Genomic DNA, 27006 nt, shown 5'->3' with positions numbered 1-27006 from the left:
GCCCTCCTCACACGGGTGTGCCCTCCTCGCACCCCGGCTCGTGGCGGCGGCAGGCCGAGGTGTGGGAGGTGTGCAGGGCCTCAGCCCCGCCGCACGCCGCTCCCCGGGGGACAGCCTGTGCAGGGCTGCTCCCGACGGCTCCCGGAGTCAGGGCCGGCTCCAAACAATGGGTGGAGAGCAGGAAACGCCGCATGGGAAACAGGATTTGGCTCCGCCGCCGTCGCCAGCCACGGCCCCTTGGCCCCTTTCCTTTCCCTGCTCCAGAGAACCCTTCCCACAGCCATCGGCCGCGGGGCTGCAGCGAGGGGATGGGGATGCCGCCGCCCGGGCGGGCTGGGGCGTGAGGCACTCTGAGCCTTGGACAAAAAGCWGGGTCGGGACACCTCCTGCCCGGGCTGGGGGCTCAGCATGGCTCAGKACCCCCTGAGCATGAAGCCCTAGCCCTGGAGGAGTGGGTGGGTGCCTTTCCCTGCATGAGCAGCCACCAGGCAGGGGACCCCAGTGACCACTCGGCCAGCAAGCCCTGCTCCTGAGCCAGCAGGAACGGGGGCATCTCTCTGTCTGTGCCCAGGCTATGCACCAGAGGAGGTGGTCCCGGCTGCCCTGGAAGTCAAGCAGCAGCATGGAGAAGAGATGGAGGGCGCAGGCAGCGAGCAGGGGTCCTGAGCTGCCGCTCACGTGGAGCTTCTAGGCAGCCACAGCCTCCAGCTCTGATCCCCRTAGCCGGGAAATGCGGGGGATTTTCTGACCTCTGCCAGATTTGGAACAAGCTCCAAGGACATGGGACTCCAGGTTTATCTCCTACTTCTCTTCCCACGCCTGGCAGGTAAATCGCCCCTTTTTCTCTGCCCCAAGTGAGCAGCCCCTGCCTCAGGGTGGCTCGGTGGGACAAGGCAGCTGTGGGAGCCCAGTGGCGCCATCGGATCGGGGTTGGGAGGGAGGAAGTATCCCTTTGTGGTCAGCCATTTGGAGCTCTCAGAGGCCCCTGGCTGCCTCTCCCTGCCATGRGAGGAGAGGCCCCCCAAGACCGCTGCTCTGGTGCATGCTGGGCTCATGTTGGGGAGCTGATCGAGTTGGGACTCCAAAAGGAGAGTGGAAATGGCCCCTATGTCATCCCAATGGGTCTGCAGTGAACCTTGCTGTGCCCTGGCTGTGCCTTCTGGGCTGGGGGTGGCAAAAAAGCCCTGGAAAGGGGAGAACATCTGTGTGACAGGGTCTAGCCCTGAGGCAGAGCTGCTGCGGCCATGCTGTTGTCCAGCTGTGACGCGCTCTCGTGCTCCCCCACCCCAGGGGCCATCCTGGACATCACCTTGATCGCCAACGTGCAGAGCCTGTCCCACTCCGACTTCTTCCTCTCCTGCATCGTGGGCGAGCGCGATGTCAGCTACCTGCAGATCGAGCGGGAAAACAAGATCGTGATGACRCACCCCAAAATGGGCTTCCAAAACTACCGCAACCACAACAACCAAGTCCAGGCCAGGGGCTTCTCCAAGGCTGACCTGGTGGGGATCCTCTACTGCCTGGCACGCACCCCGACAGAGCAGGCCCAGGTGGTCTATGTGCACAACAGCCACAATGGTGAGTGGCTGCTGGGGGCAGAGGGTGCGTGGGGAAGGTGCCTGCCCTGTGCTTCGCAATCCCCGCATCAGCTGGGGTGGTGGGGGGACAGTGGTGACCCACAGGCTAGGTTTGTGGTCYACCAGCACTGGTGGGGTGGAGATGGAAGGGAGATGGAAGGGATGTTCAGCTGGAGGAGCATGGCCAAGCCTCCCAGAGGAGCTGTCTGGATTTGTAATGGTGCCTGGGAGAAGGGCAAGGTCCAAGAGGAAGTTGAGTGCCCTTGGAGGAGGTTGTGGGGTCTGGAAATCATTAACCAGAGCAGGGGGCAGCCCTTCAGAGCTGTGCCAGCCCATGCCCCCACCACAGGCTCAAGGGGAGGAGGTAGTGCTGGGGCAGATCTTTGGCAGCCTCTCCAGGTGCTGGACAAATACCATCCCTGGGCAGCACTGTAAATAAGAGCAGTGATGGGCACATCTCCCTCTCCCATTTTGGGCCACAAAAATTGAAAGGGCCTCCCTGGGTTGACCAGCAGCAGAGATAACACCTGGGGCAGCACTCTCCCACGCTGCCCCTCTGATCTCCACTCCTTCTTTCTGAGACTTTGCAAAACTATAAGGACTGAATTTTTCCATGATTTCTGTTAAAAAAATTAAAGAAATACTAAGCAAGGAAATTACGTGTTCGCAGGGGATAGGAGGGCTGGATACAGAACCCACTGCAGGGGCTTGGTGTGTGTCATCTCTCTGGTTTAGCCTGAGAGGGCAGCAAAACAGGCCAGGGTGATGGAACAGTGGGTGGAGAATGCTGTTAGAGGAAAGCTGGCAGTTTCCAAAAGGTCATACATGGAGAAGAATTTAGGAAGTTTGATAAATTTTGGAAGCATTGCTAAAAAAAACAAAGTAAAGCAAACCAAAGACATCCTGACTAGCAATTTCAGAAGTGTTTAAATCTGGCAATAAACTATCTTTCACACTATTCAGAGCAGAAAGACACCCAGAAAAACAATTATAGAAAACCAAAATTCTTTTATTTTTGTATCTATGTGCATAACAGAAAAGTTGGGAAAACTTGCTGGGGCATCTGTCTAAAATGCCAGTGTTGATAGCAGGAGACAGGCGATAAATAGCAGAAYGGAGCAGTGCAACATCACCAGGCTGGCTGTGTGGTGAGCAAGGCTGTGCCACTGCCCCTGGGACACCAGACTATCCTRAAACCTTCTGGGTAGGGAGTTACAGGCCTGAAAACACAGGTTAGAACCCAGCAAATTWGCAGAAACTGTAATAAAGAGCAGAATTTGTTGTTACATGGTCCCTGAGATAAAGACAGCTGAGTTTGCTGTGGGGAGTCCCTGGGGTAACAGCAGTAAGGGTGCTGTGAAAGACTAAATGGACACTGTCTGTTTGGATTCCTGGAGAAAACTGGGAAAACTCCCTTTCAAAGGTTCTTTGAGACAAACTTTGCACCCAGGGGTGGAGGAGAGATCTTTGCATGGGTGAATCACTGACTAAAGGAAGGGAGAGCAGGGATAGGAGTGGTCACACGAAGGAGTTCCCACTGGCATGGCACAAGGTCTCTGCATGGGCTTGTGTCACCAGCTGTGGGTTCAAAGAGCTGAACAAGCATCTGTGCTGGCTGCTGTCCCCAAGCTGTCTGGGGGGATGATGGATGCACTATGGAATGACAGAGAAACGGGGGTGAGATGCACTCTGGGAAGCCTGCAGTGATGGAGTGAGAGGTAAATCAGTGTATGCAAATACAAAGCGTGTTGGGACTCCCCAGGGAGCCAGGGAATGAGGTGGAGTGACACAGAATGAGGGCCATATTTGTGAACCCTCCGCAAGGGCATGCAAAGTCCGTGGAAGAAAGATCCCAACAAGAGGGATAGGTGGGGAGGCGATTGTGGGTAATTGCTGCAAAGCATGACCTGCGTTGCCCTTCCCTGGGCGTCTGCGGCGTGTGCTGCTTCCTCCTGGTCCTTGGCCTCAGAGGGGCAGGACACAGGGCTGGATGTGTTTTAGCTCCAAGCTGGCGTGGCTCCTTTTAGTGTGTGCAGGCTGGAGTGCTGCCAGGCTGYGAAAGCCAGCAGCCGCCTGTGTCCTCCTTTGTGTCTGTCCTGGCACGCCCAGGGCTTGGTTTCCCAGGCCTTAAGGTATTTATAGCCCGATTTGTGCTCAGGCTGGGGTCTGGCTGACTCACATTGATACTGCGGGAGTTCATTGCTGCTGCATTCCCCAGCACCTGGGGAGTCAGGAAAACAGCCATGACTGGGCTGTTGGGCCTGGGGGCTGGAGTGCAGCTTCCTGCACACTTAATTCCCTTCRCCTGCCCTGCTGTCCCTGCCTGCAGTGTTCCACACCTCCCCARCCGGCAGCAGGCAGGGTGCACCATGCACACTTGTCCCAGATGTCACCGCTCCAGACTGCTGCCACCAGCATCCCGTGCAGCTGGCGGGCTGGTCAGAGGGCAGGGTGCCACATCCCATTCCTTGGTGTCTGCCTGAAGGGGCTGAAGGGGTCAGGAAGGGAGCCCTGTCCCTGCAGAGGCTTGAGGGGTCCTGGGTCCAACATGGAGCTGACAGGGAGATGTGTCATTACATTGCAGCAGAAACATGGTGGGTGCTGGGCTGTTCCAGGATGTGTCCTGTTGTGACTGTTCTGAGGGTATGAGCCCTGCCTTTGGGGGTGAGTGCCCTTGGGGGCAACTGCTGTGCAACCTGTTCCTTYTCCTTCTCCTCTGCAGCCCACCTCTTCCCGGTGAAGGCCACACAGTCTGTGAATGTTGCCGAGGCAGCCACCTTCTCTGCCAGGATCCTCAAGAGGAAGGAGACAGATGTTATGTGGAAAAGAAATGGCAAGTAGTCCCAAGATCAGGCACAGGGCTGGAGCTGCTCCCACCTGGTGCCTGGCATTGGTCCTGAGTGTATGGGARGTCAGAGATAATCCTCTGTCCCTTTGCAGGCACCTACTACCAGACCACGGACCGGGGGGAGGTACAGAATGACCATGTCACCCTGACACTCCCCAATGTCAGTGTCAATGAAAATGGCGTCTACAGTGCCACGTTTATGGGGGACAGCCCTCTGTGGAGTGCCTTCTACCGCCTCATCGTGAGAGGTGAGCAGGGCCCCGTGTCCTGAGGAGTGGGGACAGCCAGCCATACCCTGCCCTGCAGCCTGGTGCCACTCTGGCCCCCTCTGCTCTCTCTGCAGCCTGCCCTGCAAAGAAATGGGGACCATCCTGTGAGAAGGACTGTCCTGACTGTCTGAATGGTGGCATCTGCCATGACCACGTTGGCGAATGCATCTGCCCTCCAGGGTTCATGGGCACCCGCTGCGAGAGAGGTGGGTGCCACCTGCCCAGCCCTTGGTGCTGTGCCCAGAGCATATATGGGGGCTCTGTCGCATCCCCAGACCCGAGCACTGTGTCTAGAAATGCCATGTTCATCCCCAGCACCTCCCCACCSACAGTGCCCTCTGTTTCTGGACCAGGGCTGGACCACCCACAGGGGCCCCATGTCTCCTCAAGGTGGTGATACAAGTTTTGGGGCATCCAAGCCAGCTCTGTGCCATGCACAAGCAGTGTATGGATGAATGGTGGGTGAGGGCAGACCATGCTTCTTTTTCCAGCCTGYCAGGAAGGCCAGTTTGGTCGCAACTGCCAGGAGACGTGCCAGGGAGCCCAAGGCTGCCAGGGGCTGAGCTTCTGCCTGYTGGACCCCTATGGCTGCTCCTGTGCCTCGGGCTGGAGTGGCTCCCGCTGTGACCAAGGTACAGGGACATGGCTATTGGTTGGCTTTCCCACCCAGCCTGGGCTTCCTSCAGGGCCTGGCTGCTCTACAGCAGCCCCTGTGCAAACCTCTCCCTGTYTGAGGGTCGGCACAGGTTGAGCAGCACTGCTGCCTGCATCAGCTGCTTGCCATCTCTGTCTCCATGGTGCTATGGCCAGGGATAGCAGTAAGCTCTCCTCTTCCCACAGCCTGTCCCCCAGGATTCTATGGCCCCGACTGTGCCCTGGAGTGCACCTGCCAAAATGGAGGCAGCTGTAACCGCTTCAGTGGCTGTGTCTGTCCCGCAGGCTGGCATGGGCAGCACTGTGAGAAGTCAGGTGAGGCTGGCAGGGGGCTGTGGTGGGTCTCCATTCTCCCCCTCAAGCAGAGGTCTAGCTCATTCCTCAGTGGTGGCTGGGAGGGCCACTGGCTATCAGTCTCACCAGCTGGTTAGCAGGACCYCTTGCTGCAGAAATAGCCTCCCCCTCTGTGGAAACCAGAGTATTGCAAGGGCAACATCTGATCTGACATCCCAGCATTATCTGTTAAGCCCAGCATGTGGGGTGGGGATCAGGGCTGGACAGCAGCATCCATCACCTTTTCCTTGGCACCACAGTCTGGCTGCATCTGGGTCCAGGGAAATATGCCAGCCTTTCTTGTGCCTAGGGAAGAGCAGGGCCAGCCCTAATGTTGATTTCTGTGTACCAGAACGGTTCCCCCAGATCATCCAACTGGCCTCAGAGCTGGAATTCAATGTGGGCTCAGAGCCCATCGTCAGCTGCGTGGCCATTGGCAACCCGCTGCCCACCAGGAACAGTGTGGAGCTGCGCAAGGCTGATGGCACTGTGCTCAAGGTACTGCCCCGTGACCTTGCCCCACCACCATCTCCATGTTACCAGCTCCCCCAAGAGCACCTGGGCAGCCTCAGACTGACAGGGGGGCTGAGCCAGGGGCTGAGTGGAGGGGCTGACAGCACTCTCCATGCCACAGCTCATCAAAACCATCATCGAGCCGAAGCAGATCACCTGCGAGTTCGAGGTGCGGCACCTGACAAAGGCAGACACGGGGCTCTGGGAGTGCCGGGTCTCCACCACCGGGGGCCAGGATAGCCGGAAAGTCAAGGTCAATATCCGAGGTGAGGAAAGTGTGGTGGCACGAACAGGACAAACCAGGGCTGCTGGGGGAGGCTGACAGCATGGTGTGGCAATACCAGCCCTGACTGGGTGCCTCCCATGACGGGCTGCATTGCCATCAGACAGGTTTGGGTGACTATAAAAGACTTTCCTGACAAAGCTGGAAGGAGCCAAGAGGTGGCAGATGTATCTGTGCTCTGCTCCTTGCTGCTCCCAGTCCCACCAGTGTCATTCCTTTCTTCCCCTCAAGTGCCACCAGTGCCCCTGAGCCCGCCTCGGCTCTTGGCCAAGCAGAGTCGCCAGCTTGTGGTGTCGCCCGTGGACTGCTTCTCTGGTGATGGACCTATCACCTCCATCAAGCTCTTCTACAAGCCCAAGGATGACAATTCGGCGTGGTCATCCATTGTGGGTATGTGCAGGGCTGGGGGGCACCTGTGTGAGAAGGGTGAGGCCTGGGGTGGACAGATGTCTCCATACCAAGCCCCCCGTGGTGATGCTGAGGAGCATGCTGGTCGCAGGGCAGACTATGGATAATGGACATGGTTTCAACATGTCCTCTTGACCAACAGTTGACAACAGTGAGAACATCACCCTCATGAACCTCCGCCCAGTGACTGCCTACATCGTCAAGGTGCAGCTGAGCCGGCCAGGGGCTGCTGGGGAGGGCAGCAAAGGGCCCGAAGCCATCATGGTGACCGACTGCCTTGGTGAGCCTCCATCTCCCTGACCCTGACCCTGCCCAGCACAGAGCCTGCAAAGTCCCACAGCTGATGCAATGTGATGTTTTGCTGCCTTTTTGTTTGCAGAGCCCACAGTCAAGCCTGTGATTGAAGGCTGGTCGATAGAAGAGAAAAACATGCTTCATGTCAACTGGAAGTTGCCAAGTAACCACGAGCCAGCACATGGGTTCATTGTTCGCCTCTTTGACTCTGCAAGGCGGCTGGTCTCTGAGAAGAACATCACCTCCATCTCGGTGCTCTCTGCCCGCATTGGGGGCCTGGAGTTTAACAAGGAATACAGGCTGGAGGTGCTGGTGTACCACTGCACCAGCCTGGGGCCACCCTCTGACCCCTACAAGGTCATGATCAACAGCAAAGGTGGGTCCAGCAGAACACAGGGAATTACAACAGGGAATTACAATGACAGATCAGTTATAGTTGTAGCAGCAACCATCCCCAGGTCCAGCTGCTCCTGTATTCCCTTTCTGATGGAACATGAACAACTTTTTGGGGAAAGTGGGTCCTCCTTTCCTCACTAGAYCCTGCAGCTTCCAGCACCGAGCAGCTGAGAAATATCGTAATCCCAGTGTGACATTCAGACCATCACAAGTGATGCTCACAAACAGATCAGTCYTCTGCATCCTTGCCCAAACCCTGATGGACCTGTCTATACTTGGCAGCCTTTAGAGTACCCTGTAGCAACAAGTTTCTCGATATCATTATACTCTGCATGAAAAAAATATTTCCCTTTGGTTTGCTTTAACCCTGCTGCCAGGTAATTTTGCTGGGTGGTTGCTAGGACCTGGGGAGCCCTGCTGTCCCATCTGTGGGCACACACACACACACATGCACACAGCCCCTGAAGTAGGTGGAAGACCAAGGGGAGGTGGAGCACCAGCCTGACCAAGCTTTCTGGCAGCCAAGGGGAAAGGTATGCATGAGGCCTTTGGCGGGGCTTGGCACCAGCTGGTACCCATTGAGAGGACTGGTAGGCATCAGGCTTGAGGGATGAGAGGTTTCCTCTGCTCTCTGCTTGTAAGAGCTTTGTATGATTTGGGGTAAGGGATGTTGGCAGGCAGGAGAGGGCTCAGAGGAGGTAGAAGGAACACAGTGTGTGAGGGAGGCCTGAAGAAATAAAATGTCCCAAGAGCTACTCAATATGCAGGCATCTAGGCCTCACTTGGTCTCTGTGGCTGGGAACATTTGGGGATACAGTCCTGTTTCACTGTGGTACATGGAGAGCAGCTCCACCTCCTCCCAGCAGGGGCCAGGGGTCCCTGGAGTCCCTCAAAGCTGTCCTGGCTCTGGTTGCCATTGCCATCCTCACAGCAGCACTGAGCCCCTGCAGCACCAGGAGCCCCATCCTGGGACTGACACTCTCTTCTCCTTGTCCYAGGGCCGTCCTCCCCGCAGTCGCTCTCAGCAGAGCCTGTGTCAGACACTGCTGTCAGGCTGTCCTGGCAGGTGCCCGAGTACCCCAACGGGGGCATCACCAAATACATCGTGGAGCTGCAGCAGGTGGGGGGCACCAGTGAACCCCAGTGGATCGACACCGATAGCGGCGCCGAGACCACCAAGATTGTTGGGGGCCTCAACGCCAGCACCAGCTACCAGTTTCGTGTCCGCGCCAACTCCCATGTCCCAGGGGAATGGAGCCAGCCTGTGAAAGCCAGGACCCTGGGGGACGGTGAGAGGGGTGTCCAGCAGGCAGGGGACTCACAGCTCTGCTGCAGCTTGGGCTTGGAATCTGGGTCAGCAAAGAATGATTGAGGTGCTTGTGGTAACTTCTGAGAGTGGCTCTGAAGCAGCAGCCCAAGACCAAAACTGTTGGTGTCTTAAGAAAACCTGTTCCTCCTAGTGTTAAAGGGGCAGGGATGGTGTGATGACAGCATGGCAGCTACACAGTGGCTCTGCCTTGGCCAGAGGGGCATGTGAATCGAGGGGCTAGAGGAGCAGAGCAGAGCCAGCATGGGAGGAGCAGAGCCAGCATGGGAGGAGCTTATGGCTTGACCCAAAGCTGTTTGGAGGTCCAGAAGCCAATGATTCAGTGTCAGAAGCTGCACTGTGACACTATCCGCTCTGTGCCACTGTGGCACCAGGAGCTGTGGGTGTGGTTGTGCTATCTTCTCTGGGGGCCTGGCTGAGAGAGGACTGCTGTCATGGTGCTTGGCCACTCATGCAGGCTGGGCAGGGCTCCACCATGGACCACAACCCTCCATCCCTCCTTTTGGCAGGAGCGCTGAGYGTGCCGCCCAGCCTGGGCAGTCAGAGCACTGAGCAGGCAGGAACAGACCAGCAGCTGCTCTTGGCCATTGTTGGCTCTGTGTCCGTCACTTGCTTCACCATCCTCTTTGCTCTCCTGGCACTTTTCCTCATCAAGAAGAACTTTTTCCACCGGCGCCGCACCTTTACGTACCAGTCTGGCTCGGTGAGTGCCGCCTGCCCCACCAGGACCGTGTCCCCTGCTCCCCACGTCCCAGCCCGATCCAGGTCACGTTCCATAGCCTCCAGCCCGGATGCAGCCAGACCTCACTTCCACGTGGAGAGGGTGCGGAGCCCGCCCTTGCCCATGACYCCTGTCCTGCTGGGACTGCCAGAGAGGGTCCCGGTGCCTTTAACCTCACCCGCTTGCATCACCAGGGGGAAGAGACCATCCTGCAGTTCAACTCGGGGACCCTGACCCTGACCCGCCGCCCCAAGCCACAGCCTGAGCCCCTCAGCTACCCCATCCTGGAGTGGGAAGACATCAAATTTGAGGACATGATCGGGGAGGGCAACTTCGGGCAGGTAATCAGGGCCATGATCAAAAAGGACGGCCTGAAAATGAATGCGGCTATCAAGATGCTGAAAGGTGAGTGCTGGGGGAGGCAGGCAGGGTGTGCTGAGGGCTGCAGCTGTGTCCTGGGCCATGCTTGTGCTGGGGACCATCAGGAGTCATTTGCAGACAGAGGAAAGGCCCTTGTTGAAGACCTGAGGTGTGCATCCCTTCTTTGCTTCCAGAGTTTGCTTCAGAGAATGACCACCGTGACTTTGCTGGGGAGCTGGAGGTGCTGTGCAAACTGGGCCATCACCCCAACATCATCAACTTGCTGGGTGCCTGCGAGAACAAGGGTGAGGGCTGTCCCATCATTCCCCAGCCCCACAGCCTCTGCCCAGCTGTGTGGGGAGAGCTCCTTTGTGCTGGGGAGAGTCCCAGGAGCCCAATCTCCTGCTACCCCYAGGCTACCTGTACATCGCCATTGAGTACGCTCCATATGGAAACCTCCTTGACTTCCTCCGCAAAAGCCGAGTCTTGGAGACAGACCCAGCCTTTGCCAAGGAGCATGGCACTGCCTCCACCCTCACATCCCAGCAGCTCCTCCAGTTTGCTTCAGATGTGGCCAAGGGGATGCAGTACCTGAGTGAGAAGCAGGTACCTCCCGGCATGCCCCTCAGAGCACCCTTCCCCGCGGGGGCTCCCCACCAGGGCATGAGGTCCCTGGGGCCAGCAGGATGCAGTGTGTGGTTCCTGCTCACTGCTCTTCCCTTTCAGTTCATTCACAGGGACCTGGCAGCAAGAAACATTCTGGTGGGAGAAAACCTGGCCTCCAAAATTGCCGACTTTGGCCTCTCCAGAGGGGAGGAGGTCTATGTGAAGAAGACAATGGTGAGGCAGGAGTGAAACATCTCCATGGGGCCGGCACCAGTGTGGTGGGCAGGATGCCCACCAGCAGTGTGACTGACCCACCATGGCAGGATGGGCTGGATCACAGTGTCTTCCACCCAAGAGTCATCCCCCCAGCCCTGACAGTGGCTCTCTCTCCCCAGGGCCGTTTGCCGGTTCGCTGGATGGCCATCGAGTCCCTCAACTACAGCGTGTACACCACCAAGAGCGATGTGTAAGTCCTGCAGCGGGGGCTACCGGGGCTGGGGCCTGGCTGTGGCCACCTCCACCCCTTTCTGGTGCAGTCAGAGAAGCAAAGCTATTGCTATTGCTATTGCTCTGGGTGCTGCAAGGGCAGGAGGTGATGCTCATCTCCCTGGGAGCTGCTGGCTCAGCCTAGACCCTGGCTGCCTGTTCCACCCTGGGCTTTGCCCTGTGCCCATCAGTGGGGCACAGCTGGGCACTTGTCACAGCCTTGGCTCCTCTCCTTCCAGGTGGTCATTYGGTGTCCTGCTCTGGGAGATCGTCAGCTTGGGTAAGGCTCTTCTCTGCCTCCTGCCTTTTCTCAGGTCCCTGCAGGTCTGGCTATCCTGGAGTCTTGGAGGGGACACTCTGGGGACTGTCACCTCCTCAGTCCCTGCGTGTCTCTGGCTGTAGGGGGGACACCATACTGYGGGATGACATGTGCCGAGCTCTATGAGAAGCTGCCGCAGGGATACCGCATGGAGAAGCCGCGCAACTGCGATGACGAGGTGTAAGTGAACAGAGCCTCGGGTGATGGTGGCACCACATCCTGCTGAACCCTCTGCCCCACAGGGCTCACACCAACTTTCAGTAGCTTCTGCCTGGTTCCCTCTGCCTTGTGGCTGAGGKACAGGCTGGGGTCTCACCCCCCAGACACCTTTCCTGGGCCTTAGTTTCCCGCCTGCTTCCCCTGTCTCCCACAAAGAGCTTTTCTGTCCCCTTTCCTCCTGTACGCACTGAGCCGCCACAACTCTCCTCCCCCAGGTACGAGCTGATGCGGCAGTGCTGGCGCGACCGCCCCTACGAGCGCCCTCCCTTCGCCCAGATCTCCATGCAGCTCATCCGCATGCTGGAGGCCAGGAAGGTGAGTGGCAGCGGCTCGGTGGGAGGGATGCCCTGCACGGGGCTTTACCACATGCCAGAGCATCCCCTGGGCTTGAGGAGGGGACAGCCAGCACCAGAAMCATGCGTGGGGGTAACCTTTTGGGTGCGGGGAGGCAATAGAGCACGGTATTCATGAGCATTCTAGTGAGGATGGGAGATAAATTTGGAAACGCTCCCAGCTGGCTCATAAACTGGTATTCCCCCACAGGCCTATGTGAACATGGCCCTGTTTGAGAACTTCACCTACGCAGGGATTGATGCCACTGCCGAGGAGGCATGAGGCTGTGCTGGCACCGCTCAGAGGGGCAATGCTGGCCCCAGCCTGCTGGAACAGTGCTGTGGGGACAAGAGGCTGCTCATCCTGCTCCAGGGCCAAGCAGCCATGCCGGTGCCCCTTCCCAAAAGTGCCTTCCCCGCAGCAGGACAGTGCCTTCCCCTTCCTGGCATGGTGCCACTCACCGACGGCACCACACTGCTGGAGGATATGCTGGGATGGCCCCCAAGGACAAGCAGCAGCAGGGTGTTTGCAGCACAGCAGACAGGAGAGGGCCTCCCACAGGAGCCAGGGCCCTGTCTAAGCCCACGGACAAMAATGCTCAAGCTCTGGGGCAGGAGGAGGAAACAGCAACACAGTAGCTGCCTGCCCCTCTAGCTCTCAGCGTGCTCTGGGCCTGAAGCAGTGCCAGGGGGCTGTGAGCAGCGCTGCCAGCATAGGATGGGGCCACCTCAGCACATGCCAAGGGACAGTGTTGGCTCTACACGGCCTCCAGCTCTGCAGCAGCCCTTCGGAGGTGTCAGCTCTGCCTTAAGGACAATAAAGATCATGCAACAGCCGGGTCCAGAGAGTGTTGATGGGGAGCCAGCTCTGCCCTGCTGACAGCACTGGGGAACAGGATGTGGGGGGCCAGTGATCTGCTGCTGTAGTGGACACTCCTCAAAATCCTGTTCTCCAGGAGCCTCAGGAATGTCCCAGCATCCCCAGACAAGTCCCAGGTCTCATCATGCCATGGAGATGGATTTTCTTAGGATCCAACTGGGATCTCCTCCCACACACACAATTTAAGACTTGGTTCCATCCCCAAAGGGATATGGAGAACAGACTATGTCCTTCTTCTGCACAGCTGCCTCTTGCATGCTTGAAAATCGTTCCTTCCCCTTGGTTGGCTGCTCTTCACAGGGATGGCCCTGCTCCTCCTGCTGGGTCCTGTGGAGATGGGCAGCTCCACACCCTTCCCACCCTGGCCAGCTGGCACCTCCCAGCACTGTGCCAAGCCATCAGGTAGCTTCCCACATCTGGCAAAGTGACGGCTGTGTTTGACCAGCCTGCTCCAATGTGTGCTGCCAGGCTGATCCTCACGTTCCCACCCCTAAAGGGTCACCTGGGCTCTGCACTGACACTCTGGCAGGAGCTCCTGTCCCAGGCTTTGGTTCCTCACCTGCACTGCTGCTGTTTGTTACCCTGACACTGGCTGGGCTTTCCCTCTGCTGGCTTCAGCTGGCTCAGCCCTGAACATGCCATCCAGCTGCCTGTCCATCCATCTTCTGCAGTCCCATAAGCAGCAAGAGCAGCTCCTGCAGAGCCTGGTATCCCAGCCAGAGACAGGGGCATTTGCATTGTCCTTCTGAGGGCAAGAGTCTTTTATCCCTGGAATATCTTTGAACCCTGAAAATTTCATTCTGATTTTCCATTCTGGCCTCCAGTGCTCTTTGGCATTAACTGCAGCTTAGCAACCAGCCTCTCTGTCCCATCCCTGAGGTCCCAGTGAACCAGTGGTGGGGACTGGCCCTCACAAACAGCCTGACATGTGCCACCACCTCTGCACCTCCTCTGCTCCCAGCTGGGAAYGGTGTCTAGAGTAGTCACCAGTCCTGCTCACACCAAGTGCTTTCTGCTTTTTAAGACAAAATTTGTGTGTGGTTGAGGCTGGCTGCTCTTGTAGCCCTCGGTGTCTCTGCTGCTATCCCCAGCTGCTGGGCATGAAGAAGCCTTGGTGCACTGGGGGCTCATGTGCAAATAGCTCCTTTTGCCTGGCTGGTGGCCCCTGAGCTGTGCAATGGTGCTGTGCCCTGCCAGGGTGGGAGACCCTCCGGCCACCTGTGGCAAGCGGAGCTGGTGGATTGGCACAAGTTGAGCATGACTGTGGGACCTCACTTGGGTGGCCCCACTCCTGCACGACTACCACTGGCACCTCTGTGGGCTCTGCCAGTGCCCCCAGTGCCCGCAGCTGCTCCCAGCACAGCCACGGAGACGGCACTGCTGGCAGGACAYGACAGAGGCAGAGCAGTTGTCCCATGTCCCATGCTCCCATGTGGCAGCAGCTCCAGCAGCCTGCTCTGCCCCACACAGGGGCCTCCTGGTTTTTCGGGGGTTGTTTTTCTTCCCACCCCATCCTCCCTGCGTGCCAGTAGCCACAAGGGCAGGACATGCCGCCTATCTGATAGGAGCAGTCTCTCTTGGCACTGCGGCCGGCGGCAGAGGGGCTGTGGCATAGTGGTTTCAGGCACAGGGAAGTGCTGGTGATGGGGCGGGGGGAGCCCCCAGCCAGGCTTCCTGAGCTGCACAGCCACCACTTCCCAGATAAAGGTATCACCCGGAGGAGCCACAGCACTCCCGGGACACTGGGAAGGGCCGAGTGCCRCACGTGTAGCCCGGCACACAGGTTGCAGGATGGCAGCCTGCCTGTGCCAGGGCTGGCAGCTCTCACTGCTCCCTGCCATCCTGCTCAGCCTCCGCAGCCCACCATCAGCTCCTGAGCCAGTGACATCCCAAGGTAGGTACTTGGGGCTATTTTCTTCCCCAAAAGATGGGTTAGAGAGGAGCTAGAATGGCAGGTGTGGGCAGCGGGCACCTCGCAGCAGCCAACATCTAAGGACTGGGAAAGGGGCATTCCAGGAGCGTGTGCAGGGGGTGTTCAGGGCAAGCAGTGGAGTGCCCTTCTCACCTGTGGGACACCCCGAGATGCTTGGAGTAAAGGAACATCRCTGCTCTCTGCAAGCAGAGCTTGGCAGCCCCAGGGTGGCCCTTGGGAGTGGCAGCCTGGCGTTCATAGTCCTGCTCAGGAAGYAGAGGTGCTCCCCGCTCATCAGAAGTTCAGGGAGTTCTGATGTGATGGGGGTTTGAGCAAAACCCAGCATCTGGCACAGGTAATGCAGTGGCCCCTCCAGGCCCTTCCAGTGCTCCTGCACAAGCCTTGCCACGATTTACTGTCCTGCTGGGCATCCTCATCTTATCGATAGCCACCCCCAGTGTGSCTCACTGCACCTGCCAGAGCCACTCCCCAGCTTTGTCTCATTTCAGGCTTCTCCATGCATTCTCTGAGTGTCTCTTTRGCCCCTTTAACACTTTCTGTAGCACCATAAAAAGCATTAATTGAATAAAACCCTGTTAATCTCCTGCTTGTTTCTCTAGCCCCACAACAAGTTCCTGGCCAGGGYAGGCTCAGGAGCACATTTTGAGTCACCCCTATGGGGACAGTGGGACGAGGGTCAGGGTAGGGCTCATTTCTCTGCCCACAGCCTCTGTAAAATCGCTGCACCTTGAGCCCTCTGCTGGCTTGGCAGCACTGCCCGAGCAYGGCTGCTGTGGCTGCAGAGCTGGGCAATTGCCCTTCCTAGGAAATGGCCTGTGCTCAGCAAAAGTKCTCTGGTAGCCCACAGGACCAGGGTGGCCTCCCACCAATGCCATGAGTCCCTGTGTCACCAACCTGCTGGGACCTGGCCACTTCATCTCCTGGTGCTTGGAGCTGGGTGAGGTCACAGAGCCAGCAAGAGGCCTGGGTGGGCTAATGAGGGCAAAAGGGAAGAACAGATGGGGGGCTGTGGGGGAGATGGGACAAAGGTGGGGGGAAAGAGGGCAACACCGAGCTGGAAAATGAGGAACAGAGCTGGGGGAGTTAGGACAAGAGAAGGGACAGGGCAAGCAGGACACCAAGAACGTGGCAAGGACATTTGGGAACTGTGACATATTCTTTGCCCAGGATGGGCCCAATGCACTGCTGGCAGCGTGGTGGGTGTGTAGCAAAGAGTGGAAACACTCAGCAAATGGAGCAGACATTGGCAGYGGGCTTGTGGGGTCCCAAAGCTGGGAGCAACCCCTGGGGAAGGCAGCAAATGCCAGCAGGAAGAGAAGAAGAAAGAGGGCTGGAGCAGCTCCCAGGGCAGAGGGAGGGGGGAAGAAGGGACTGCTGAGGCAGTGCTGACCACCCCYGTGCATCACACATCTGCATCTTGGGGCTGTCCCCTCTCCCATGACAACAGGGGCAGCACCCATGTCAGCAGCTCCACCAGCGCTTCGAATGGRGATCCTGCAGGGTGTGCTGCTCCAGCTTGTCCATGCAATGACAGGGAGCATGGCTCACTGAGGGGGGCAGAGAAACCCACAGCCCCATAGCAGTCCCTGGCAGGGGTTGGGCATGCCCCCTGCTCAGGACCACACGCCCCCCACAGCAGCCCCGAGGCCTTTCCCTCTCCCTGGGGTGCTGCTCCTCCTTATCTCACTTCCGTGCACCTTCCGGCATGAGCAGGGCAGGGGTGCTTCCCCCTGATCGCTGTGCCCTGAGCTCCCCTCCGACCACAGGGCTATTTCGGGATGTTTGTTTGTCCTCAAGGACCTCCTGTACTGAGGAGGGGGTGCAGTGGGGCCGGGGGGGAGCCCTGCACCAGCCAGGACCGCAGTGCAGCCAGCAGCCAGCACATGTGCAGTGTCCCTGCACGGTGTGCCCAGCTGCTGGAGAGCACCTGTGCCACAGCCACACTCAGGGTGCCCCGGGTGCCAGCGGGAATGGGGTGGGAAGAAGCAGGTGGGATGGGAACAGGTTTGTGCCYGGAGCTCCTTCATGCCCGCACTCCTCCCAGACGCTGCACTGCTAGCMGGGGTGTCCAAGGACATCCTCTGTTTCTCCCGCTCCTTCGAGGACCTCACCTGCTTCTGGGACGAGGAGGAGACAACAACGGGGATGAGCCACTTCTACTACTGGTATAGCAGGTAGGAGATGGTGGGGACACAGCCCAGCCTTCTTACTGCACAGACAGCAGCAGGATTGGGGTGTCAGAGCAATCTGTGCCATCCCAGTGGCTTCCTAGCTGCAAGGAGAGATGGAGAGCTACACAGCAGCCACTTCACACCCTGCAGCAGGGCTGGGGCCTTGGCTGTCCCTCAGTCCCGTGGAGATGGCACCCTGCAGTGGATGGTGGCACAGGAAAGGAGCTGGTGACACCGAGGTCTCAGTGCTGTGCCCCACACTCCCTCTCCTCAAGCCTGGCCCAAGGCAGGAGGTGTGAGGTGCTGCAAGACCCCCCTCTCCATTCCTCAGCAATAGGCCCACAGCGTGTGTGGTCTCCACATGGCACCATGGGGCTGGCAGGAGGCGCCATGTCTGCGTCTTCCCCAGCCAGGACGTGCGGCTCTTCACCCAGCTCCACCTCCGAGTCCTGAATGCCACCACAAACCACACCAAGTATCAGCGGGAGCTCAGTGTGGACGCAGTCGGTGAGTCCCTCTGACTGGGCAGTACCCTGTGAYAACAGGACAGTCCCCAGACGTGGGTACCCTGATCTTGTGCCCACCAYGGGGGCTGGCAACACCCATGGCCCTGCGTGCTGGGCAGAGGCAGCCTTGGGGGCCACGCTCCAGGTGTCCCCCAGAGGGACAAGGGATTGCCCGCACTGGCTGCCGCAGGAGGGCAAACACCCTGGCATGTTCCCTGCAGGTCTCATTGCCCCCCCAGCAAACATCACRGCCCGCTGGGCTGGGGCTGCGGGGCAGCTCTGTGTGTCATGGCAGCCACCACTCGCTGACTTCTTCAACTTCTTCCTCTACGAGGTGCAGTGCTGCCCTGCCACYTCCCCAGGGATGAACTGCAGCAGCACACTGAACCCCGGTGGGCAGCACCCTGGGGACCCCTCCATCCCATCAACCGTCAGCACCCACACACCCAGGGCCGGGGCAGCCTCCCCGGGAGTGGGGCAGGTACAGAGAGGGGTCAAGGATGGGCAGGGGGATTTGGGGGCTGCAGTTGCTCCTCAATCTGGCCCCTCTCCTACAGGGGCTGGTCCAGGCTGATACCTGGGTAGTCCTCCGGGACCTGCAGCCAGGGGTGAGGTACCACATCCGAGTGCGCAGCAAGCCCGATGGCATCTCCATGGACGGCGTCTGGGGGCCCTGGTCTCAGGCAGTGACTGCAGAGACACCCCGCTCCTCCGGTGAGCAGCCATMCCCTCTGCAGGGGGCTGGCAGGAACAGCGGGGAGGCACCCACGCCTGGGGCTGCGGGGGGCAGGGGTCTTGGGGCAGGTGAGGTGCAACACCCACCTTTTGGGGGCCCAAGGGGAAGCAGCCCCTCCCTGCCCTGGCTCTCGCCTGCCCAGGAGACATCGGGCTGTGCTGCAGTACCCCCGACCTGCTGCATGTGCGCTGCGAGTGGAGCTGGGACCCTGCAGAGCCCCACAGCTCCCACCAGCTCTTCTACCGGCCACCTCCAAGCAGGGCTAGCACCAGGTAAGGGGCATGGCAGGCTGCTGGGGACATCCCAGGGACCACCGATCCTGCTGGGTCCCAACAGCCCACACTGGGCCACCTGCCCACGCCCTGCTCTGTCCTGCCCTACCACCAGCGACCTCACACCTCCTCACCACCTCTCCTGGCCATGTTGTGCCTCCGACCACAGGCAGCAGCGGCTCCCCTGGGCCAGTGCAGGAGGAGTGCTGGTTGTGGGAATGTCATGGTGGGCCTGACTGGCTCCCCATTCCTCCCACAGGGAAGACACATGGCAGCAGTGTGAGGAGGTGAGCATGGGGGCACAGGGCACCCTCACCTGCACCTTCCAGCCCAGGGCTGGCAGTGCCATCTCCGTGCTGGTGAACGTCACCCAGACCCATACACTGCCCACACTCAGCTACTTCAAGGAGCCCTTCTGGCTGCACCAGGCTGGTGAGACCCAGTGCCACCATGGCCCCTGCCCAGCTCACCGGGGACACAATGCCCCGTGACCCATTTCACAACAGTGACACATGCCTGTCCCCTACACCAACAGTGCTCACAGACGCCCCACAGATTGTGCAGGCGACGGTGTCGCAGGGCCGGCTGAGCCTGCAGTGGCTGCCGCCCCTGGAGGAGCTGGCAGAGCAGCTGGACTACCAGGTCCGCTATGTCATAGACAACAGCCATGACTGGAAGGTAAGGCCTGGCCCAGGATACCCTGAGCAGCCCTGTCCATCTCTGCTGCTGACACAGGATGGGCACAGGGTCAGGCAGAACRGGCCTGCCCCTCGGCCATGCCTCCCACTCGGCTGTGCCCCGCAGGTCCTGCAGGTTCCACGAGCAGCTAGGAAAGAAGTCCTGGACCTACGGCCAGGCGCCCGCTACCATGCCCAGGTGCGGGCCCAAGCCAGCGGGCCGTGGTACCAGGGCAGCTGGAGCGCCTGGTCCAAACCTGTTGTGGTTGATGCCATGGCTGATGCGGGTAAGGGACAGGGCAGGGGTGGAGGCTGCGGCCATTGGARCCACACGGCTGATGGCAGGAGATGGAGAGTGCTGGAAATGGGATGGGGAGCACCGGCAGAGTGACAGAGCTGCCAAGGGCTCGGAGGTGGTGCGTCTGGGAAGGGCTACAGTTCCAGCGTTCCTCCTCCSATGCAGGCTGGCTCATTCCCAGTGTTACGGTGGTGCCGCTGCTCTTCTCAGCAGTGCTCCTGGGGCTGCGGTGCACCTTCCCCTCCCTCTACAGGTAAAGGGCTGTGCCGGGGGCAGGCGGGGGGGTCCAGCACCAAGCCTGGGTCCCTTGAACGGTGGCATCAGGGCACCCCAACCTGGGGCTGCCTTCGATGACCCTTCCCCCTTACCCAGCAACGTGAAACAGAAACTCTGGCCGCCCGTTCCTGACCTGCACCGTGCTCTGGGCMACTTCCTCCAGGAGAGCAGCAAGCACGGCCAGGTGAGGGGATGGGGCAGGGGGCTCAGCTTCCCGCGAGGGATGCTCGAAGGGCAGCCCCCACCGCGCCCTCTCCGTGTCCCCCCAGGCCACCGCCTTCGACAAGCAGCCGCCGGAGGAGGCCGTCCTGCCCTGCCTGCTGGAGGTGCTGCCCGGCCCGCGGGGTGAGGCGGGMCCGCCGCCGGAGCGCCCTGGGGGCCGCCTGTCCAGCACCGACATCGCCAACCAGTCCTACCTGCTCATGAGCGGCTGGGAGCCGCGGGGAGCCACCATCTCCCCCGCCCTGCCATAAACACGCATTCCAAAACAAACACCGGCCTTCTCCCCTCTTTCGCCGCCCCTCCCGCTCCCGGATCGCCCCGCCCCCTCACTGCGCCTGAAGAGCGCCCCGCCCCGCCCCGCGGCTCAGCCAATCGCGTTGCGTCGCGCGGCCGTCGCCTAGCAGCGCGCGGCGGTTGGGTTTGAAGCGGCCAACCGCGGGCCCGTCCGCGCGCCGTTTAAAATGCTGCGGCGCAGGCGGGGCGGGCGAGCGGTGGCTGCGCGGCGGAGGTGAGCGTGCGGCAGGAACGGGGAGATCCCTGAGGCAGCTTTGAGGTGCAGTCTTAAGCGGGGGGAGGCGGTGAAGCAGATAAGGGGAAGAGAGAATGTCCGTTAGCGGAGAGAGTCTCGAGGAGCGGCTGGAGGRGCTGTAGGCTGATGGAAAGGGCCCCGAAGAGCGGTTGGGGAGAGCGGTGGGGGGTGTTCGGGCGTGGGGAGGACCCCGAAAAGCGGCCGGAGGGCTTGGAAGAGGTGCGGTGGTGGGAGGCTCGGTGGGGGGGAGGCCCGCGGGGTCCGTCGGAGCAGGCTGCAGCCCGGCCGGTGCWCCCTGTGGATGCCGCTGACGCCGCMCGCCCGCAGGACCATGGCGCAGTTCCTGTTCGAGGCCGACCTGCATGGGCTCCTGAAGCTGGACACGCCGATCCCGAACGCCCCGCCTGCGCGATGGCAGCGCAARGCCAAGGAGAGCAGCTCCGGGCCCAGCCCCGTCGGCGTGTCGCCCATGAAGCCGGTCAATCGCTCCCACAGCACCAGCAAGACGCCGTCCAAGACACCCGGTGAGCGCCGGCCACCAGTGGCAGAGGATGGGTGCGGGGGTCTCACCCAGGCTGCTTGTCTGTAGCCATGAGGCTATGGGTTCCCTGCCAYGCTGCTCCACCGGCTTGCTGGTCTGGCAGGAAGAGGTGGGCTGTGCTCGTGGCAATCACCCACCTCCTCCCCAGCATGAGCTGGGCAGAGCTCTGAGCACTGGGGCTGGTGAACTGCTGATCCCCCAGCTGAGCCGTGCTGGCACAGCTGCATGTTGGGACAAGCGTGGGCAGTATTGTCAGCTGACAGATTTACATGCTGTAACTGTGTTTTTGTATTTTCCCCTTATCTGTGAACTCTGGAATTGCTGCATTAGACACAGGGAGCTGTCTCCTGATGGTCTCTAACCACAGCTTGTAGGAGGCAGGGGAATATGAGTTAGTTGTAACTGGACGGCATGAGGTCTCAGAGTCCTGCTTGTCTGGTGSGTGCAGTGGGGAAGAGTGCTGCGTTTACTCTCATAGTGTCTCTAATACAGGGTACTAAATATCTGTAAGATAATATTTACATATGCAAATGCAGGTAAATCTGGATCCAAAATTCAGAGCACCCCCACAAAGGCTGGGGGGGATCGCTACATTCCCAATCGAAGCACTATGCAGATGGAGATGGCAAACTTCCTCTTAACCAAAGAGAATGACCCCACTGAGGAATCCCCTACCAAGAAGGTGAGCATATTGCTAAGTTACAATGATTTCAACACTACCGAACTCCTAAACCTTCTGCCCATTTACAGAGAMGTAAACTATAGGTTCTATCAAGCGAACACATGGGACTGACAAGCCCCAACCATCCYTACTTCCAGTTCTGGGCTTCAGGAGCCTAGGATGAGATTAAAGCAGTAGAGCCTGCCACTCATTCTAGCTTATGCTGCTTCTGGTAGCAAAATTTAACTTTTGAATAATGAGGCTTTRAAAAACACAAAGCTGTGGACCTATGCAGAGTGAAACTGCTGGTGGTAGCTATTCCAAGACAATGTCTACACAGGGGACAATTCTGGAATGTTTTACACTGTGTTCTGAAATCTGTTTATGAAGCATTTGGTCGCTTGTGGCTGTGGCTTTTCCAACTGGCAACACTAAATTTGCCACTGTATGAAAATCTGAGCAGGACAATGTCTGAAAATCTGAGGGAAAAACTTTGTCCTRCCTGTCTGTAGCTGACCCTTGCAGCACAGTTGTACACCTCTTGATTCTAAGAGAAGGGGAATCAGTCTGTTTTAACTGCAGTGTTGGGATTGTSTCTCAAATGCATTGCACTGAGGGTGGTTTGTCTCCATAGGAGCAACAGAAAGCCTGGGCAGTGAATCTGAATGGTTTTGATGTAGAAGAAGCAAAGATCCTCCGCCTCAGTGGAAAACCACAGAACGCTCCAGAAGGTATGATACAGGATCTAYGTGAGCTGAATCAGTGGGGAAGATCTGGTCAGGGCAACAGCAACACAGAGGCTGTGTGTGGTCACAGGAGATCAACTGGCTTCTGAGAGCTATACACACTGGAGTCTCCCTTCTTTAGGCTCCTGAGATTGAGGGATGGCATAATTGTTACAGTAATTTAGGAAAGGTGCAATGACTGCCAGTTACTCACGCTTACTGCAGGTGGCAAACCTTCMTGAGGTCTGCAAGAGCTTCAAACTCTGCTGCGCACTTTCTARCTTAACTGTAACTATACTTAATGGGATACAAATACCCAAGTGTTTGTTAAACTTGTTTCCATGAATGAGGAAATTGTAGCTCACCCTGGTTGGGCAGTTCATATTGGCAGTGATGTTAGCACACTGCACTATCTCTTAGGACTTTATTTTCATTCCAAGGGATTCCTAGTTAGGTGAGCAGCACTCGCTGGTAGGAAACTAACTCAGGTTAACAAACCTGTTCCTCTGCACACAGGTTATCAGAATAACCTGAAAGTGCTCTACAGTCAGAAAATGACGCCTGGATCCAGCAAGAAGAATAGCAGATACATTCCCTCAATGCCAGACCGGATCTTGGATGCGCCAGAGATCCGCAATGACTACTGTAAGTAGGCTGCACTATTGAGTGCTGGGCATCCAGAACATTCTGCACTGGAGTGCAGCTCCTAGGACAGTGTAACTGGGCTGTTTGTGTTATTTTATGCACCCAGGTTAGCACAGATCACTTCTGGAGTGTCCCTGTGTAGCCTTACAGGAATTGTAGTCTGGRGCACTGTGTAGGTGACTTGGAGCAGGGTACCTGACCCCACCAGCTGGGTGTAGTGACACCCAGAAAGCTCCCCCTTACTCATACATGGGTGCATGCGTGTGTGTACACCCACACCGACCCCTGCTGCATCAGCACGGGTGAAGGACTGGGCTCTCCTGGTAAGCATGGTGTGACCTGTGTTGCTCTTTCAAATTGTAGATCTGAATCTCATTGACTGGAGCTCCCAGAACTTCCTGGCAGTGGCTCTGGACAACTCTGTTTATCTGTGGAATCATGCTACTGGGGACATTATCCAGCTGCTGCAGATGGAGCATCCAGATGTTTACATTTCCTCTGTGTCATGGATTAAAGAAGGAAACTACCTTGCTGTTGGCACAAGTAGTGCTGAGGTCCAGGTGAATGCAGGACTAAAACWAGAGGTGTTGTCTAGGGATTGACAGAACGGTGGGGCCTGGGGACAAAAGCTTGGCTAGCACAGGAAGAATTCTATGCACATGACTTGTCTTGCCAGATGTGGGATGGAACTGTCCCCAGCCAAGTGCAGCATACAAGGCAGTGTTTGGTTTGGGGGTTTTCTCATAAATGGTGTTACCTTCTGCACTATAGTCACGAGATACAATTTTTTTCTGCTCCCATACTGAGAAGGCTGAATGCTAGAGCTTGTGCAATGGGATTCTTGAGGCAGGGTTTCCTCTGGAGAACTTACTACTTTTTCTCTCTAGCTATGGGACATTCAGCAGCAGAAACGTCTCCGGAACATGACCAGCCACTGTGCCCGTGTGGGAACCCTCAGCTGGAACAGCTACATCCTCTCCAGGTAAAGCARTGGGTGGGGGTGCAAGGGTCAAGGGCAGCTTCCAGTTTTTGCAAATTCCCATCCTTCAATCTATGTGTAATGTGGGCTAGGGATGGCAGAGAGAAGTTTCTGTCCTTGCTTGGGATCTTTTCTCAGCCTTTTCCATTAGGACTGTGGGGAGAAGGCCTCTCTTCTGTATTACCCTTTGTGCTGAAGTTGTAAAGAGCTTGTGTGGCTGTTTTGCTCACATCAACAGACCTGTGCTGCTGATAACACTGGTTGAAACAGCTGTCTTGCAACAACACAAAAATGCATTTGGGTGAAAATGTGTCAGCCTGACCCTGCAAGCTTTCTTTTCTCTCTGCAGTGGAGCACGGACTGGTCATATTCATCACCATGATGTCAGAGTAGCTGAGCATCATGTAGCCACCCTTGCTGGCCATACACAGGAGGTGTGCGGACTCAAATGGTCTCTAGATGGCCGCTACCTGGCCAGTGGTGGCAATGACAATCTGGTAAATGTCTGGCCGTGCACCCAAGGGGGCGGTGGAGACTTTGCTCCTGTACAGACCTTCACTCAGCACCAGGGTGCTGTCAAGGTGAGCACAGGACTGCCGGGGCAGATGTCTGTGTGCAAGGCACATGTGCAGCACTGGCTGCATGCAGGTTGCCTCTTGCATGTCTTAAAATGAACTCTTCTCTCTCAGGCTGTGGCATGGTGCCCCTGGCAGATGAATGTTCTAGCCACTGGAGGTGGCACCAGTGACAGACATATCCGCATCTGGAACGTGTGTTCAGGCGCCTGCCTCAGTACTGTCGATGCCCATTCCCAGGTGAGACATGAACATCAGCTTGCAGACAAACATCTTCTGGCAGCACACCTACACAGAGCTGCTGGCTCCTTGGGCCCGGAGGCATGGGAAAGGAGGGSACCACGCTCACCTCTGAGTAGTAAGCATCAGCACAAGCAGCTTGTCTTACCTGTGTTACTGCCTCTTCTCAGGTTTGCTCTATCCTGTGGTCAACAAACTACAAGGAGTTCATTTCAGGCCATGGCTTTGCACAGAATCAGTTGGTTCTATGGAAGTATCCAACAATGACCAAGGTCGCAGAGCTGCAAGGTAAGTAGACAGGGCCTGGGGAAGAGGGGGCTGTTAGAGATGGAAGGCAGCTGCAATCCTTGGTTTGAGCCTGCAGCGTCACTGATACAGGATGGTATCCAGGGCATGCTAGTAGGAGCAAGGCCCTCCCCTGGGCTGCTGARGAAACACCATTGCTCCAAATACATGCTTAAGGTCTGAATTTACACTGCCCCAGCATAGTGGGGGGACAGCTATGAAGCTGGCRGGGCTCATAGGAGCATACAGGTATAAATGTGCATGTGCTGATCAGCTCACCCCTGATCACCGCACCCTTTTCCCCCACAGGTCATACTGCCAGAATCTTGAACCTGACTATGAGCCCTGATGGTACAACGGTGGCCTCTGCAGCTGCTGATGAAACACTGAGACTCTGGCGCTGTTTTGAGATGGACCCCATAAAGAAGAAGGAGAAAGAGAAGGCAAACAGTACCAAAAGCAGCATTATTCACCAGAGCATCCGCTGAGACCATGGGGTTGTTGTGGGGAGGGGGTATTTGGTTTACACACTGTACAGTATTTTAAATGTTAATAAACTGCTTACATTCACTTTTTTTAATGGAATCTGAAGGAAGAAAAAGCCATRGCTCCCAACCTCAAGTCCTTCCTTRCTGAGGTTTGGGATCTGGGCAAGGGGTAGAGCCTTTGTTCTCTAGGGCCTGTTTACAGGTACCCGTAGCCTCGTGCAGCCTAGCAGCAGGATGCTGTGCAAGGGCTGTACTTCTATTTCTGTCTCAGCTAAGACAGATAAGTCACCTGCCCTATCTTGATGCTGACTRCAAACACAGCAGCTCCACCACAGGCTCAACTAAAAAGCTTGGTAGCGCTGTGGCCCTAGTTTCTGTTGTGTCCTGTCTCACAACATGGCCTGACTGTGGATCTGCCACCACCCCTCAGGAGTGGTCACCTGCTCCAGAGCTGGCAGTCTGAGCTGTAATGTACACACAAGTGTGTCTTGTTCTGCCACAGRCAGCCATCACTGCCTGCTAGTGCTGGAGTAGAATAGCTATTTTTGCAGTGAATTTAGTACTGAATTTTAGAGTCAATTGCTATTGGGAGAAAAAGGAGGGGGGAAACAGACAGCAATAGCAATAATAATGCCAAAGGCGAAAAAGGGGCTGGCACGGGCATAAAGGCTGATGCAAAACAAAAGGTTAGTTTACACTGCCACAGCCAGCCTCGATGTCATGCAAGGGCCAAGCAAAGCACCAGCACCCCAGTGCTCAGCCCTTAGTCACATATTCTTCCARCAACTCTGATCTGTCCTATCCTGCTGACAGGAAGCCCTGGTGCCTAGCTGAGRCTTCATGCAGGGGAGCAGGCAGCACAACGCGGCTGACATTTGTTAGAGCTTGACTCCCCTTGTGCTTGGAAAAATGCATTTTTTCCAGGCTGAATTGTGCTGGAGCAACTTGGAGGGAACATATGTAAGCCTTGACCTGAGCAAGAGCCAGCTCAGCCATGTTGCCCTGCATGCTGGAGCCACRGTGTCTGAGGTTGTGGGGCTGCACCAGACTCATCAAACCTGTCCTTCAGCTGCACCAGCCTTACCAGGGGCTGCTGGCGACACTGCACAKCTGATTAGCACCTTGGCCTGTTCGAAGCTGCTCCACAAAGCCTGTGCCTCCCATCAGCCCTCAGTGATTAGCTGAGGGTGGATTATTAACTGTTTTCACCTTCCCYTCAGCACAGTACCACACTGTACCTAGCACTAGCTCTGCCTCCTGAGATTTAAACCAAGTAGAACCTTCAAAGATGGCCAGTGGCAGCACGAACTTGTGCCTTGTGCTGTGCMGAGACCAATGAGGGTGCACCCACACCCAGCAGAGCACCCCCACGCACACCCTGCTGTTATGGGAAGCACAGTCTCAAAAAACAGCAGCTGAGCC

At 57.6% G+C, this 27006-nt stretch overlaps 3 protein-coding genes across 5 annotated transcripts; all 3 read left to right on the top strand.

Moving 5' to 3' along the window:
• Positions 1 to 184: 184 nt before the first annotated feature.
• Positions 185 to 13929, top strand: TIE1 (tyrosine kinase with immunoglobulin like and EGF like domains 1). Of its 2 annotated transcripts, XM_057390663.1 has the most exons (23): positions 187 to 826; positions 1291 to 1578; positions 4300 to 4410; positions 4518 to 4673; positions 4769 to 4900; positions 5186 to 5326; positions 5535 to 5663; positions 6034 to 6179; positions 6316 to 6460; positions 6709 to 6867; positions 7028 to 7165; positions 7265 to 7555; positions 8574 to 8864; positions 9412 to 9605; positions 9818 to 10028; positions 10178 to 10288; positions 10399 to 10589; positions 10710 to 10823; positions 10985 to 11055; positions 11315 to 11355; positions 11478 to 11574; positions 11829 to 11928; positions 12157 to 13929. In XM_057390663.1, the coding sequence occupies exons 1-23, from the start codon at positions 781 to 783 to the stop codon at positions 12226 to 12228; spliced, it is 3375 nt and encodes a 1124-aa protein (XP_057246646.1). In that variant the 5' UTR covers positions 187 to 780; the 3' UTR covers positions 12229 to 13929. The 2 variants fall into 2 exon arrangements, with proteins under 2 accessions (XP_057246645.1, XP_057246646.1); XM_057390662.1 differs by lacking the exons at positions 11315 to 11355; positions 11478 to 11574; positions 11829 to 11928; positions 12157 to 13929 and having other exon boundaries at positions 185 to 826; positions 9412 to 9725; positions 10985 to 11095.
• Positions 13930 to 14112: 183 nt separating this feature from the next.
• MPL (MPL proto-oncogene, thrombopoietin receptor) lies at positions 14113 to 20215 on the top strand. The gene is made up of 12 exons (XM_057390660.1): positions 14113 to 14719; positions 16803 to 16932; positions 17261 to 17436; positions 17657 to 17916; positions 17993 to 18149; positions 18314 to 18443; positions 18703 to 18875; positions 18979 to 19121; positions 19248 to 19407; positions 19584 to 19671; positions 19791 to 19878; positions 19964 to 20215. The coding sequence occupies exons 1-12, from the start codon at positions 14617 to 14619 to the stop codon at positions 20165 to 20167; spliced, it is 1812 nt and encodes a 603-aa protein (XP_057246643.1). The 5' UTR covers positions 14113 to 14616; the 3' UTR covers positions 20168 to 20215.
• A 138-nt stretch (positions 20216 to 20353) lies between these two features.
• CDC20 (cell division cycle 20) lies at positions 20354 to 25676 on the top strand. Of its 2 annotated transcripts, none has more exons than XM_057390658.1 (11): positions 20354 to 20424; positions 20773 to 20969; positions 21523 to 21668; positions 22282 to 22378; positions 22889 to 23017; positions 23381 to 23577; positions 23905 to 23999; positions 24346 to 24577; positions 24686 to 24811; positions 24982 to 25099; positions 25406 to 25676. In XM_057390658.1, the coding sequence occupies exons 1-11, from the start codon at positions 20378 to 20380 to the stop codon at positions 25582 to 25584; spliced, it is 1563 nt and encodes a 520-aa protein (XP_057246641.1). In that variant the 5' UTR covers positions 20354 to 20377; the 3' UTR covers positions 25585 to 25676. The 2 variants fall into 2 exon arrangements, with proteins under 2 accessions (XP_057246641.1, XP_057246642.1); XM_057390659.1 differs by having other exon boundaries at positions 20407 to 20469.
• The last annotated feature ends 1330 nt before the right edge of the window (positions 25677 to 27006 follow it).

This window comes from Malurus melanocephalus, unplaced genomic scaffold (assembly GCF_030028575.1).
Source record: "Malurus melanocephalus ecotype Western Australia unplaced genomic scaffold, MMel_1.1 scaffold_28, whole genome shotgun sequence".
Lineage (NCBI taxonomy): Eukaryota > Metazoa > Chordata > Aves > Passeriformes > Maluridae > Malurus > Malurus melanocephalus.
Note: the sequence above shows the minus strand (reverse complement) of the source record. Positions and strands in the feature narration are given on the sequence as shown.